The sequence below is a fragment of the Mastomys coucha genome, unplaced genomic scaffold, assembly GCF_008632895.1.
Source record: "Mastomys coucha isolate ucsf_1 unplaced genomic scaffold, UCSF_Mcou_1 pScaffold11, whole genome shotgun sequence".
Lineage (NCBI taxonomy): Eukaryota > Metazoa > Chordata > Mammalia > Rodentia > Muridae > Mastomys > Mastomys coucha.
The window spans coordinates 16,984,821-17,000,681 of record NW_022196893.1 but is presented as its reverse complement, the minus strand read 5'-3'; the positions used below and the strand labels follow the sequence as shown (position 1 = coordinate 17,000,681).

Here is a 15,861-nt window from a genome sequence, read left to right as displayed (position 1 = left end):
CCAAGCCGCACAGTACTTACTCAATCTCCTCATGTTTTCAGTTAACCTAAGAGAGGAAGAGAGATCAGTCTCAGTGTGACGTCACCAGCAGCTCACTGTGCCACTCTGAGAAAACACCACAACTAACTAGTATGATGAGGGCAGCAAGGAGAACATCCAAGTGCCTGGGACCCTCAAGAGCCTGGAGACGGCACAGTGACACAGAGCACGGTGCTGTGTGGCCTTGCCGCTTGACGGTCTGGCTCTCTAGAGCCCCGGGGGGAGGGGGGGTGTCTATGGGAACATCTGATAAGGAGGGTCTCTGTATACCGACCAGGTCCATGAACCATCAAATGATCCAACCCCCACGATGGACACCGGGCACATACAACTCTCACATGACTTTTTGTCACAAAGCACAAGTCAGTCATCGTGGATGTGACATGACTCTACTTTCCCACAAGCCCCTCCAAGGAGATAGCCCAGAAACATGGGCACAGTGGGTCTCTAGGAGCTTGTGGCAGCCCCTGCAACATGAAAGTTTAGTGTGGGGCCCTGGTCCTAGCACGGAGACCCTTGGTCTTGGCGAGGCGACCCTACCTGCGGGCGCTGAGGGGCTCCTCCGTCTCTACTGTGTTCTCCTCTGGCTGGAAGCGGAAGTCCTCGATGTACTCCCCAAACCTCTCATAGAACCACTTCTGTACACGGGAGGTCAACCCCTGGCTGCGGCGCTCTGTGGGAAGGAGCAGAGACATCAGAGAGGGGAGCTGCAGGGTCCACACAGCTCCTTCTGAAGCTGGACGGAAAGGTAGGGCAGGCATGGGGCCTTGCAGAAAACATCAATGTGGGTGGGACTACAGGAAAGGTTTAGAGGAGTGAAGGTCCCACTACAGGAGCAAGATGTGAAGGGCCCAGCCAGAGGAGCCCGTGAAGGCCTTAGCTCCTTGAAGACACTAGGCTCATCCAAAAAATGCAGGCCAGAGCCACCCTAGCCACAGAGACCCTCCAAAGCGTGATGTCTCCAGCCTCACACTTGACTCCAGATAGCTCCAGACCTCAATTTCCCAGCAGCCTCGGGCTTATGTCCAGGCCATGTCTGACCATGGGGAGAGGCTGAGTGGGCTCACCATGCCAGGTCCTGAGGTCCAGCCAGTGTGTGCAGGGCACACTGAGGTACAGGGCCCAGAGACCAAGCTGTTGGCTAAGGTGAGCTCACAGTGATGGGCTGTGTCTCACAACCCAAGAGAATGCCAGGGCTGAGGCTGCTCAGCCATACCCCCAGACCGCACCCTAAAGAAAACAAGATGTGGAGTTGCCTGCAGGGGGCGCTGCTCCACCATAATTTAAAAGCCTGGGACTGGCAGGTTGCACATGGACACCAGTCACCCACAGATATCATGTGTCAATTAAAACTTAAAGAAAACACGCCAGGTGTGCCGTGGAGCCAGGGAGAGTGGACAACAGTCAATATAAACAAAGCTGAAGGAACACAGGTCACCCGAGTGGAGGCTAGGGGTCAGGGGGCAAAGTGGGTAGGCTGAGATGTGCGGTCCTGGGGCTACCCAGACAACCTGCAGGCTTAGCTGGCTCTATAACCATCCACTGAGGCTTGCAGGTGGATCCAGGTAGGCACATAAGCTTGTATGGGAGCCAATGGCAATTCAAGCAAAGGACTGGCCAGCCTGTGCTTCCGCTGGATTATTTATGGACACTGGACACAAGGAATTCGCTTGGTGAGAAATAGTCTTCCTTGTGTTTTTTTTCCCCCAACCATTTAAATATATAAAACGCTATTCAAAAGTGTAAGGCCAGGCTGGGTATGGTGTAGAACATCAACAATCCAACACTGGGCAGGGAGCCTGATGCAGGAGGATCAGCCTGGGCTACATAGAGAGACCTTGTCTCATGAAATCAAAATGTACAAAAGAAAACCAGTCAGTGTCTATGGGTTGTAGACCCCAGATCCAGGGAACGTGGCCATCTGCCTGTGTGCAAGGCAGTCTTCAGCCAGTCCTGAAGTCCTGAGGCCCCTGCTTGACTTCCAGGGCAGGGGATGCTTTCTGTAACACTCAGGGTTAGAGCTTCTAGGAAGGGAAAGGCCTGAAACACTGCTTCACACTCCAAGAAGTATCCCTGAGGTCCAGGGGTAGCCGGAGGCAGGCATCCGACTCCTGGCTAGCTTCCTTCATTTATCTAGGATGTGGCAGAGCCAGGGTGTGGTCTCTCTCCCCTACTACACCCTTCCTGTCTGGGAGGGTGGCCAAGGACCACAGTGTGGAGAAGGCACACAGTCCCACACAGCCCAGCACACCTGAACACCATGCAATCAAGATTAGGTGTGTGGGTGCCAGAGAGATGGCTCAGCGGCTAAAAGCACCAGCTAGTCTTCAAGGAACTGGTTCGAGTCCCAGCACCCACACAGCAGCTTACGATTATCTGTAACTCCAGTTCTGAGAGATTCTACGGCCCCTCTTCTGGCCTCCGTGGACACTAGCTACTTATATGGTACAGACATATGAGACGGCAAAACACTCGTACGCATAAAATAAAAATAAATCTTTTTTGAAAAAAAGAAAAAAACAGGCCTGACCTTGGTGAAAGGACAAGGGGTTCCCAGCCCTGTGAAGGAGCAAGGAGCTGGGTGACTCCACATTTCTCAGCCCTCACTGGAGCAAGGAGCTGGGTGACCCCACATCTCTTAGCCCTCACTATCACCAAGCACTAAGGGTCTTGGGAGTCTCCTGCACTGCTCCTGGCCTGGTAATCAAGATTCACAAGCTAAGGGCTCTCCATCTAAGCCTGGGAACTGGCCAGGGATCCTCCAGATGGCCAGAGGAGGTCACTTCCCAGGGGATGCAGCTGCCAGACCTGCACTGGGGCTGGCTGCCAGTGGGTGGAGTAAGGCTGGACCTGGGACAACCTTATGAGAGGCCTCCTCTTCTGGGCCTCTTCCTGATGCTGGCAGCCTGGAGCCAGTGACCTAAGCCATAGTTTATGCCAGGCTTACTGGCATAGGGAGGGAGAGCCTTGTGAATGGTCAGTATGCTGGACAGACACTGTCTATGAGGGTGCAGCCAGGGCCCGCAAGAAGTGTACAGAGGACGGAGTTCTCTTCTCCTCAAAAGGGCAACTTTAGAAGCTGAAGTATGTGGCAAGATGGAGGTGGGAGCGAAGGCAGGAAGCAAGAGAACGAGAACGGGCTTCCCTACCTGGGAGGCTAGGGCCTTCCTTGCCGTGGCCTGCCACAGTCCACTCAATGCCCACATGGGATGACCCGTCACCCCCGTGACTGCGAGTCAATGTAGCCTAACCAGCGTGTGCCTTTTGGTGCCTCTCAGGAGGCCCGGCCAAACTAGATGACACGTCACATCTGTGCACGGAAATGAGATCACCTTCGGGGTGACTTGAGCCACAGTGAGGGACACTGACCCAGTTTTGATTGGCAGGAGATTCCCACATGGGAGAGGCCTGGCTAGGGAGAGAACCGTCCCTTTCCGGGGGGCCTACCTGTGCCTGTGCCATTGCTGGCCTGGCTCTGTCCCTTGGGCGGCGGCTGAGGCTGTGCTGGCTGCTCCTCAGACCTTAAACAGGACAAAGGACAAAGGCGAAGTTCATGAGTGCAAAGGCCTGCAGCCGCACAGGGAAGAGGACTTCGGGGACCAGCGGGATCTGCTGGCTCCTGAAGCCCCAAATGCTGGAGGGCTGCTGAGGACGGAGCCCAGCAAGTGCCAAGGTGCTTTCCCCATGGCACACATTCTAGTTTTCAACAGGCAAGTGGAGTCTCGTAAGCAAGAGGCCTTCGCCATTCCTATTAATTTTAACACAGTTGCCTGTTTCATCCTTAAGCTCAGGGAAAAATAAAAAGCTTACAAATGAGAATACCACACACCTCTTTATCCAACACCACACTAGGCCAAAGGTGGATGATACTCCAATATGGTTATGCTGGGTTCCACTAGGCCATGCCAGTCATCTCCTTGGCTTCTTGTCCCCAGCTCAGTTCATGATCATCACACTCTTTACTGGGGCCTAGCAGCCCCTTCAGGCTCTGCCTTCAGCTGGAGTCTTGTCTCTGTCAGACTCTTGCTGTTACACACTTAACTGCATACCCTGAGGGAGCTATACACTCCCGCAGAAGCCTGGGTCACATCCCTTGGGTGGCAACTACATCCTGTTTCTCTGGCCAGCTATGCCCTCCTCTGGAGTGTTAGGATACCAGCCATCTCAGCCTTCACTGGCTTGGGCCATGGGCACATAGCTTTAGGGGGCAGTGTGAGCATGCATATGTGTGTCTGTGGGGTATGTGAGCTATAAACATTGTAGGTTTTGTGTGTTAACTTGACACAAGCTAGAGTCGTCAGAGAGAAAGGAGCCTCAGTTGAGGTAAGGCCTCTACGAGATCCAGCTGTAAGGCATTTTCCTAATTAGTGATCAGTTGGGTAGGGCCCATTGTGGGAGGGGCCATCCCTGGGCTGGTGGTCCTAGGTTCTGTAAGAAAGCAGGCTGAGCAAGCTATGGAAGCAAGCCAGTAAGCAGCATCCCTCCATGGCCTCTGCACCAGCTCTTGACTCCAGCTTCCTGCCGCGTTTGAGTTCCTGTCCTGACTTCCTTTGGTGATGAGCAGCCATGTGGCAGCACAAGCCAAATAAACCCTTTCCTCCCCAACTTGCTTTTTAGCCATGGTGTTTTGTACCAGAAACCCCAACTAAAACACACACACACACACACACACACACACACACACACACACGTGTTGTGCGGTATACAGAAGTGTGCACTGCATGTGTTTGATGTGTCCCTGCACAGCCCTTCTCTCCCCACAGTCCGATAACACGATCAGGAACTAGCAAGTCCCCCCCCCAAATATGTCATTTGCTCCAACCCCTCCACTTTCAGGCTTCCAGAGGGCTCCTGGACTCTTCCCCATCCTCAGAATAAAGCAAGGGAGGGGCCCCTTGCTTCTCCTGGGACCTTCATTTTCTACTTCCTGGGGCACGATCCGGATGTTCCTTTCCTTCCACATCCTAGTTGGGCCCTCTACATCCTCAGAACTGACTCAGGGCCCAGCAAGCACACCCACCAAGGAAGAAAGGAGAGAGAGGAGAGCTAGAGCCTTAGAGTGGGGTTGGGGCTAGAGGATAGATAGTGAGCAGGAGAAGCAGAGACTGCTGGGACAGCAGCAGGGAAAGGGTCAGCCGGTGGCTGAATGTTCCTTTTAGGACCACAGGGGGAGCCTGGCCTTCTTGGGAAGCTGGGGAGGCAGCATGGAACCAATATATAATGGAATGCCATTCAACTCTGAGTCTCTGAGGTCACAGCTCAACTCAGAAGAGTTCTACCTTTAGACCCTGGTGTGGGGGGCACTAGCCTTGACACCACCGCTAAAAGGCAAGGCAGGGTTCTTCCTCCCCAAATAGGTCCCATGGCGACCCCTACCCCAGTCGACTCTAAACAGGTCACAGTGACCTGGGGAGGGGAGGCAGGGTACCCTGACTAACGGGTACCACAGAGCACATGAACTGTCACCAGGAATGTCAGGACAGGGGATAGGCAGCTTCTCCTCCCAGGATCTGAGTTTCTCAGAGCTGCTACTGTAGACTAAGGGCCAGGAGGAAGTGGATGAGACCGCGCCTGCGCCTGTCACTCAAGACTGAGCTGTGAGCACTGCCGCCAACGTGGCAGACACTCAAGGGGCAAAAGCTCAACAAGGAAGAGACTTCGTTCCCCAGGAGTGAGGTCCAGTTGGGGCATTCCAGGGGCAGAAGTGGGTGTCCCAAACTGCCAAAAGTCATTTGCCCTAGCCTGGCAGGGCCATGGACAGATGCTAAGAGTATTCTGGAGTGAAGGTGATGGATGCCGAGGTGGGAAAGCTGGGGTCCTGGGCCGCCAGCCTCATCTTCCAGGTGGCACTATGGCTGCTGAGCAGAGGGACCCAGAGTTTGAACTATATAAGGTACAGTTGGGCCTTATGGTTTAGAGCTTGTGTGATGCTCTTTACTGATGTGCCTCCTACCAGAGATAGCAGAAGCAGAAGTCAGCTCCTTGAGGGTGGTCAGAGAGATGGATGAATAAGGGGGCTGCAGGTGCCCAGGGACTAAGTGTTTAGAATACATATCCAAGGAGACGCTCTCACCTGTAAAGATTCCCGTGCAGAAGCCGGGGTGGCCATGTTACCCACAGAGAAGGCTTGTGACAATGAGGGTATGATCTTGGTGGGTAACTCTACAGAAGCAGGACAGAGTACATTGCTGGGTGGGGGTGCCCAGGACCCTGCCTTGAAGCTGCAGAAGCAGCCAAGCCTCTGTATAGGCCACGGGGCCTGAACAGAGGTGAAGAAGTCACTGGGGAAGGGCAGGGAGTATAGGAAAATACAAGGCAGGGTGGGGGAGTCGGTGTCCTCAGAGGGTCCCAAGAGGCCCAGCCAACTCTCTGGGGCTAAATAAATAAGAGGGTTGGGACAGGGCCCACAGGTCAGGGAGCATCTTCTAGTCAAGACTGGAGGGTATGAGGGGGCCTGCTGTCTTGAGGCCCTCTTGGGTCACAGCTCTCTACACAGGTCTGGCTGGTGACAGATCACCCATACTAGGCTCCTCACCTCCCAGAAAGAAAGACACTTTTCCATGCCATGGCTTGGACAGGCTCAGGCAAGACTTGAACCTAGGAGTCCCATCTGGCCAGCAATATGACTCACTTTGTACCCCCTGAGGGCCTAAGCAGGACTTCTCAGATGACCTAGTTCCCACCACTCTTAGCCCATGGCCATGCCATGGATCCGAGCTGAGGGTGCAGGAAACCATGCCCATTGAGGAGGAGGTAAATGCTGTGGTTTAAATGTGGCTTGTCTTTCAAGGGCTTATGATGCTCAGTTCTTGGTATGATGGTGGAGGGGTTGGGGGACCTTTAAAGGGTCGGGCATGGGAGAAGGGTCTCAGGTCCCAAAGGAAACAGCTTTGGGAAGGGATTGATGCAGTTCTCCTGCCTTGCCTCTGGCAGATTGTAACCTCTCTCCTATACATTCTCTCACCATGATGTCGTATGCCATGAATCCCCCACCAGGGCTGAATCCATGGAGTTCTTCAAGCTCCAGGACCGTGAGCTAAATAAACCTCTTTTCTTTGTACCAGTGTCAGGGATATCGTTACAGTAGTAAGAAAAGATGAATGTTGGGGGTCACCTGGCCTTTAGCACCTCCTGCATTTTCTGTTCCAGTTCGATCCGGCGCTGCCGCTCCCGATCCAGCTCCTGCCGCAGCATCTCTGAGTTGGTCTCTTCTCGAAGCTTCCGGAGCTCCTCCTCTGTGGAGAGGAGAGCCAGGTGATCAGCACTTAATGCCCACTGTCCCCTTTGACAACACTGGCCAACTGGAGGGCAGCAGATAGGTTCCTGATAAGGAAGGGGCCAGAGCGCGTGTACTTTCTCAAGTTTGCCGAATGCTCAGTTGACAGGTGCATTCTGGTCCCTGTCTGCTGTTTGTGAGGGTGACGGTAGCTCCTCCGAGCCCGCCTCTGGGGTATACACTGGGGGAGGGGGCTCTTCACTGGGGCGCCTCTTACACAGCGAGACAAGACTGGCGCAAACCGTGGATGAAGGCTTTTCCCAAGCTCAACAACAATGCAAAGGCCCTATAGGCAAGTCACCACCATACAGGACACCCTAGAGCACACACCATTGTCTGATTCAGTCACCACCATGCAGGACACCCTGGGGCACACACCGTCATCTGATTCAGACAACAGGACGGGGATGAAAAGGCTAAAAGCTCCAGGAGGCGTCAGCATCAGACTACAGGTGAACCAGCTCTCAGGCCACCTCAAGACAGAGGAGCCTGGTGGTAGTAATTAGTCTGGGAATGAGGTGTGGCATCCCTGGAAGGTCAGATCAGAGTTGAGCTGACCCTGAAAGACCCTCATGAAGGTCTGGTCATTTGTAAGCTCTGGATGAAACTAAGGAGCCAGACTGCAGATGGCTGGGGGAGGGGCATCAGGCAGGAAACCTGGCAGCTTGGAGGGTAGAGGAAGCCAGGAGCTGAATGAGGAGGGCAGTGGCCTAAAACTGCAGATGTCAAAGCGTAAGGTCAAAGTCATTGTGGACTGCCCTTTGTACTGAGAGAGCTCACCAGTGAATGTCACAGCCCCACAACAACATGAGGTGGACCCTTCCACCTTTCCCATACGGATACGAGAAGAGGGGTCCTAGTTAGCACCGCTGTATCTCCCTACTTCCATCACACTCAGCATCACAAAGGTTAGTAAACGCAGCCAAGGTTCGGGTGATGATGGGCCACCGCCCTGAACACACTGCTTTTTTGCGCTCAGTTCCCCCATGGTCCCCAACAGACAGCTAAGACTGAGCCCGAAGGGAATCTTGAATGAAACCCTCAACCCTGGCCTGGCCAGTCTTGAACCCAGTAGGAAGGTAGACATGAACAGAAACAGCCCTCTAGGGGCACTGAGGGGTAGGGCTCTGGCAGAGAGGGAGAGAGAGACAGGGTGGCAGATGGTGTGGGCTAGGGGGTCAGAAGAGAAGTGAACGATCTAGGCTACCTGAGAGCCTTGGAGGGCTTGCCCATTGTAAATGGGGTGGGAGTAGGCGATCACGCCAGTAAGATCATCTGGGGATGTCAGCCCAGGTAGTCAGTTCGAGCAATAAGACTTGCTTACAGCTGCAGCCCAGGATCGAGGCCTGGCTGCTAACTAACGCAGTGGCAAGCTTCGGTCTGGGACAGACCCATGAACTGGGTCTCTCACAGAGCTGCCAGGCTAACATTCCACCTTAAGCTGAGTTATCCCTCTGAGACCCAGCTCTGCCCACTCACAATGGCAATGACCAACCCAGCTCCGCAGGGAACCTCCTCAGGGTCCTACCACCTAGATCACAGGTAGCTATGTCATCTCAGAGAGCTGCAGCCTGCCCTGGGCTCTCAGCACCTAGAGAGATAGGAAAGTTCACAGCAAGAGAGATGTCAGGGCGGCTCAAACCTCAGGACACGTCCAGCTCCCAGCTATTTCCAGAGCCATGGGAAACAACGGGTAAGGAAAGCGCCCTAGACATGGGCTCTGCCAATGATGACAAGCAGACAACCAGGACATGGTGTTCCTAACACCACAGAGGACAGGAATGTCTCAAGTTGATGTGGAGGTCACTTCTAAGGATCATGCAGCGGAAGCAGGGTCGGTGCCCACTCCTAGCCCTATCTGGCTTCCAAAGGCTCAGGCACATACAAAGCCTTGATAACCCCAGGGCCAAGGTCAGGCCATGTCTGTGTGTCCTGAGCTTGGCTTCTTGGAGAGCAGTAGCCTGTCTGGATGTGATCTAAGGACCGTCTACACAGAAGTCTGCCGCAGCTGTGGCCTGTGTTGGCTGCTGGTTCAGTTATTGGGTCAATATTGGTTTCAATGACACAGAGCACCCCAGTCCTGGGGTTGGTGAGCCGAGCCCTGGGGAGGGAAATCTCTGCTGGAAAAGACAAGCTTTTGTCCTGTGCTGTTCCAAGACAAAGGAACTAGACAAAGTTATTCTCTACAACCCTTGAGCACAGCCATGTGGCTAGATTCCCGGGGAGAGGCGGCTGCTCCATGCTGGCAGGCAAGGTGAGGTCACGGTAGCCTGGAACCTTTCTGGATTGGATAGGAACTTCTCAGGGTGACTCGGTGGCTTCCTTTCCTGTCTTATGTCACCAAACACGGGTGTATGTATGTATACAGCATTGCCGGGTCCCAGACATCAAGCATACTGGGATTCCTGGAGACACTGCCCCAGAGGAGTCATGATGCTAAGAGTCTTGCCCGTGACAACTGTTGGCCACACCCCTCCTGTAAGAGAGTCCAAGCAGAGGCAGCAGAGGGCCCCGGACTTTTGGGGTCCTTAGCCCATGAGCCTTAGATACCATAGGGTGTCCCACCCACCCTATTGCTAATCCTGGCTGGGAGGTAAAGGCTGCCTCTATTCCCCCAGTGCTGCCTGGCACAGCCATGAGGACCTAGCTACACATGGCTTCACTGGTAGACACTCTCCGAGTTCCTATGCCTTAGCCAGTCAAAGTTCGTGGAACACTAACTGGGGTGAATATGCTGCCCAGAGCAGATGTCTGGGTGGGCCTGGAGAGCAGCCTCAAGCAAATGAATGGACCCATTGGGTAAGCCTAGGTGCTAGCCCTTGCCTAGCCTGGACCCCTAGTGGGCAGAACCCTTGTCTAAAATGCTGGGGGAGGCTGTGTTGCCCTGAGAGGGTCATAGGATGGATTAGAGATAGGAAAGCCTGGTCTTAACAACATGGAGGCTGTATGATCCACTTGAGAGAGAGAGAAGCCAGAAGCCTCCCTCCTCAGGACCCGACTCTCCACCACCTGGCTGTCCTACAGCCTGGGATAGGTATAGTAGAAGAGCTATCAGGATTCAGCTAATGAGCAGGTGGATCGATCAACCTCCTGACATCCTCCACTAATGATGACCAGTGAGCTTTCTCCCAAAGGTAGCCATCTACTTGGCTCAGCCACATACTCAGGGCAGTTAATCAGCCATGCACTTAAGGCAGCCACACACGGCCAGCTCAAGAGCCAGGTGTGGAAATACATCTTCCTTTCTTCCCTTCCTTCCTTCCTTCCTTCTTTCTTTCTCTCTCTCTCTCTCTTTCTTTCTTTCTTTCTTTCTTCCTTCCTTTCTCTCTCTCTCTCTCTCTCTCTCTCTCTCTCTCTCTCTCTCTCTCTTTCTCTCTCTTTCTTTCTTTTTTTAAGGGAGTGGGGATACTGGAGAGATGGCTTGGCAGTTGTGTTTACTGCTCTTGTACAGGACCTATGTTCTATTCCCAGCATCTATGTCAGATAGCTCACAACCACCCATAACTCTAGTTGCACGGGCTATGACGATGCCCTCTGCCTCTGTGGGCACCTGCACTCACGTGGTGCACATGAACCCACAGGGGCACACAAGTGCTGTCTTAGGGTTTCTGTTGCTGAGATGAAACACTATGACCAAAAGCAAGTTGTGGAGGAAAGGGTTTGCTTGGCTCACATTTCTACATCATAGTCTATCATGAGGGAAGTTGGGACAGGAATTCAAGCAGGGCAGGAATCTGGAGGCAGGAGCTGATGCAGAGGCCATGGAGGAGTGCTGCTTGCTAGCTTGCTCAGCCTGCTTTCTTATAGAACCCAGGATCACCAGTCCAGGGAGGGGACCACCCACAATGGGCTGGGCCTGCCCACATCAAACTAATTATGAAAATGCCCTACAGCTCGATCTTATGGAGGCATTTTCTCAGTTGAGGTTCCCTTCTCTCAGATGACTTTAGCTTGCATCAAGTTGACATAGAACTATCCAGCACAGGGACGCATAAAATTTAAACACGAATCTCTAAAAAAAAATAAAAATAAAAGAACCAGATGTATGAGTAGAGTCAGCCTGGAAGGTCTCTATCTTCCATCTTCCGTCTCTGTACTGGCAAGGCTTACACCACGGATAAGCAGAGCTAAGAAACCTTTCATTGTTGGTATTGCTGGAGGGAGACTGAGGGAGGAGGGCTGAGGCTGGGGGTCGGATACTTTCCTGCTTGATCACCTGACCTCCCCACCCCCATGGCCTCTTGGATCCCAGCCCATGTGAAGATCAAAGCAAATTCTTCTCTATCTTTAGCCAGGAACAGGAAATTGGGCCTTCCTTAATTGGCCTCCCTTGAATGCCTGAGTCTTCCTGGTGTCACTATATCAGAAAGCTCATCACCAGGCTCCATTCACTGCAGATGATTAGCCAACAGCGGGGTAGTAGCACTGCTAATGCAGATGTGGGCATAGAGATCCCTTCCCAAGGTGAGCAGGGGGCATACAAACGTTCTCTCCGGTGTGGAAGGGCTTGTGTGCGGAGCGGGGAGGCCCCCTCGGAGGAGTGTACTTCTCCTTGAGGAATACCACTAGCCCCTCCCAGGACGCCGAGGGCGGAAAGCTCAGCCACAGCACAGCCGCTGCTTCTATGATGTGCCTCTGCAACCCAGCTCTCGACATTACCTGCCCTTCCCATTAGGGGGCTCAGCTGCAGGGGCCGGTCCGCTGCGGCCCTTGCCAATTTAGTGAACCAGCCTGTCTGTTCCCAGCAGAGCCCCAGAGGCTCTGCACCTTTTCCTGTTGGCGGAGGGCTGAGGGCGCTAAGCGTTTAAAAACCAGTGGGACTGCTGAGCCTCTCTTTCTGTGAACTCTTTCTCCCTCAGCTAATGGCTCCCTGCAAGGCCCTCTCTCTGCAACTGCAATGATGAGCCCCGGTGTCTGCCTCAGTAATGTGGGCCAGCTTCCATCCCACGGTGACACATTTAGGTCAGATGCAGAGCAGTGCCCCGTCCTGTCGTTCCACAGAACAAAAGCGATACAAACCCCAGTCATCAGTTTCTCCTGCTCCTCCTCCTCTAAGGGAGGAGCAGGAGGGAAAGGCTGACTGCCTGCCAAGCAGAAAGCGCTGAGCTGGCCTCCTGTAAGGCCATCCTCGCCCAGCCTCCCCATGGAATGGAGTCACGAGGCCCACAGCAGCCCCCTTCCATCCCAAGAGTCTCTGTCTTGAGATCTGACTGTGGCCCTGTTAGCAGTCCCAGCTTTCTGCCCTAGAACTTTGGATCCCCCATACTGTAAGCCTGTCACTATGACTTGGGGGGTGTGGGGTGTCACTTTAGTCTCTAATATAACCTCCACTCTTCACAGAGTCTGATGATGTTGGAACCACCCATAACAAACCATGGAGTCTCCCATAGGGTGAAGGGTAGGATGATGGACCCCCTTGAATATCTACAAAGTAGCTCCTTGTGGCCGTTAATTCTGACTTAGTACAATAGTCACTACCTGTGACAGTTTGTATATGCTGGGACCCAGGGAGTGGCACTAGTAGAAGGTGTGGCCCTGTTGAAGTAGGTGTGTCACTGTGGATGTGGGCTATAAGATTCTTATCCTAGCTGCCTGGATGTCAGTACTCTGCTAGCAACCTTTAGATGAAGGTGTAGAACTCTCAGCTCCTCCTGCACCATGCCTGCCTGGATGCTGCCATGATCCTGCCTTGATGATAATGGACTGAACCTCTGAACCTGTAAGCCAGTCCTAATTAAATGTTGTCCTTGCAAGAGTTGCCTTGGTCATGGTGTCTGTTCACAGCACTAAAACCTTAACTAAGACACTATCTTATGGTTTTAAAAGGTCGGGAGACTAAACAGGTATTCTGGGCTTGATAGAATAGAGGTGTCAATGGGCCAGTTTTATTCGGAGGCTGGTGGGCAGACTGGGTATACTACATCCTTTCCAGCATCCAGAGGGATGTGCTCTGCTTGGCTGGTGACTCCTAAAGAGCAATGACTTCATGCTGACCCACCTCCATCCTTCCCAACTCCGTCTAACCCATCAGCCTCCTCCTTGAGATTGCTTTGCACCCATAGATGATCTTGGATCTTCTCACCTCAGGCTGACGCTTTGTCACATCTGCCAAGGAATGGTCACATGCGTAGGTTCCAGGGATTAAGGGTTAAACACTCTTGGGGAAATCGAGATTCTACCTACCATGTTCTCCCCTGAGATAACAGACAGGGCAATGGAGCCCCCCAAGAGAGAGGCCCCCAGAGGACTTTGTAGCCTCATGGCTCCCCTGAGCATCACAAAACAAGAAGCCTTCCTGGGTACAGGGAACCCCATCCCAACTGGAAGGGTCCCCCCTCCCACTTCACTCTCTTGTCATCTCCAATTATGTCCCCAACACAGAAGCAGGACTCCCCAGCAACCCACCGAGCCAAGAGCCCAGCCCAGGCAATGAACGCTTACAGAGACTTTCTCAAAACCCAGTAGTTTTGAGAAAGGAATCAATGAACAGCACGCTGCCAGAGGCAACAGGTGTGCCAACCTATAATATGCTCACACATATTATATAATATGCTCTGAGGACAGAGACACATACAAGCTCAGACAGAGCTCTGTTTCCACACGGGGATCTCACAGGCTCAGTCAAGCGAGGAAGCCATCTGAGGCCTGTCTCTAAGTCACAAGAGATTTAGGCAAAGCTATAGCCTAGCACATTAGACTACAGAGCCAATGCTACCATGAGACTATGTATCACATGCCACTAATGGTGTGGTGCAGCTCCTAGACCAGGGTTTAGCTTTTTTTTTACAAGGCCCAGTGCTAGCCATAACCGACCCTAGGCACTCAGCTGGCCTGGTTACACAGCAGGGATGGCCATTGAGCCTGCAGAAGGCCAAGGGGGTGGGGATGCCTGCTGAAGATGAGTCAGTCCCTGAAACTTCTAAGTCCCCACGCTGTATACCACAAAAGAAGAGTTCGATATCACAATCTAGAAGCTCCATTCTAGGCTTCTCCTCACGTGACACCCATGTTGTCACTGTGTTATTCATTTAAACAGATCAGCAAACCAACTACTAGGAAGACAAGTAAGGCGACTCAGGTGCACAGTACCAGAGGGAACCGAGACAGTCCCCGAGGGACAAAGTCTACCCCATCCCTACCCACATAGGAGCCGTTGAGGCAGCAAAATGAATGTGGAGGAGAGAGAAAGCCAGGGGGCTATTTCTGTGTCTAGGTATACCTTTACATCTACATCAGTCTGAGAGCACCAGGTCATCTATGATGGTGACCTTCAGGGACCCTAAGAGGAAAGAGATTCTGATCCTCACACCCAACCCCATTTGGAAACTGCCGATATCTCCAAAGGAAAGGGGCAAAGCGAACTCAAGAGCGGGAGCCCCTGAAGCCAGAGGGGCCTGGTACAGCAAAGGATTCCTCACAGAACATGCATGACAGAAGCTGTGGGAGACTGGTACAGCTGGGCCACCTGGCCACCTGCTCCAGGCTTTAGCCTCTCCAGGTTCTGGAAGGTGAAGGCCAGGTGATTCTTGGACCCTCGACCCCCAAGAAACCCATTCCTCCCTCCTCAGCATGCTGACTCAAGGGGACACAGAGGAGATAATTCAGCCCACAGGCATGGCCTGCCCAGGCTTCGCAGCCTTCATGGCTCCTGGCCCACAGGGAAGGAAAACAACTTCAAAGCTATTTTTAAATTTGCAAAAGCAGATCTCTCAAGCAGGAATCCCTTTGGCACAAGATATAACAGGCCTAGCCAGAGGGGGAGGGGGAGGAGAGGGGGAAAAATCAAATGATAAGCTTTAAATAAAATTTCTCCCCACCCAGCTCGAGCACATACGCACGGAAGCCACCCAGAGGGGAAAAGAAAGCTGTTCCCAGGCCAGGCTAGGCTGCACAACAGGGCACCTGAACAGGTTTTTGCCAGCCCAGTTTCCCTTCCTGTTATCCTTAAGGACCTTTCTAAAAGACAATGCCTTGCCCAGCCGGGTGGATGAGGTAGGAGTCAGATCCTGAATTCAGGGCATCTGTCCTTCACCTTCAGCCCTAGAGAAGCGGCAGGCACTGAGTGATGCTCTTTCTCTGGCCACTCCACTCAGAGGGTGCCTTGCCCTCCATGTCCCCCACAGCCTGTGCACTCTCCTGGCGCTCACTTATCACCATGTGATTCATTGCTCTGCACAGAAGTGGCATTTACAGCATGATGAACTGTCAACACCCAGCTGAATGGTCCTTCAAAATCAGGTAGCGTGTGGCCAAGCTCTGGACATTGAGCATTCTAACAGGACAGACTTGGCGTTCTGGGTTTAGGAAGTCAGTTATGGGATGAGAGCACTGCCCTGTGTGCAAATAGACAGACAGACAGGGAGGAGGGAGGGGTGGAAGGAGGGAGGGAGGAAGAAATGAAGGAAGAAAGGAAGGAAGGAAGGAAGGGAGGGAGGGAGGAGGGAGAAAAAGAAATGAGATTCCAGTCAGAACTACTGCCCAGAATGGCTGGCTTTCCAGGCCCGACATGGCTCTTCAGTATGAGATGGGGACTGGGGGGGGGGGGG

General features: G+C 53.1%; 1 protein-coding gene across 3 annotated transcripts in view; it reads right to left on the bottom strand.

Moving 5' to 3' along the window:
• Positions 1 to 15,861, bottom strand: part of Gramd4 (GRAM domain containing 4) — a 79,343-nt gene that overhangs the window by 11,666 nt on the left and 51,816 nt on the right. For all 3 annotated transcript variants that reach the window (XM_031352149.1, XM_031352141.1, XM_031352131.1), the window contains exons 4-7: positions 7,154 to 7,274; positions 3,487 to 3,560; positions 580 to 712; positions 21 to 46 (exon numbers count right to left, since the gene is read on the bottom strand). In XM_031352149.1, coding sequence (XP_031208009.1) covers positions 21 to 46; positions 580 to 712; positions 3,487 to 3,560; positions 7,154 to 7,274 — 354 coding nt within the window. The remainder of the gene's footprint in view (positions 1 to 20; positions 47 to 579; positions 713 to 3,486; positions 3,561 to 7,153; positions 7,275 to 15,861) is intronic.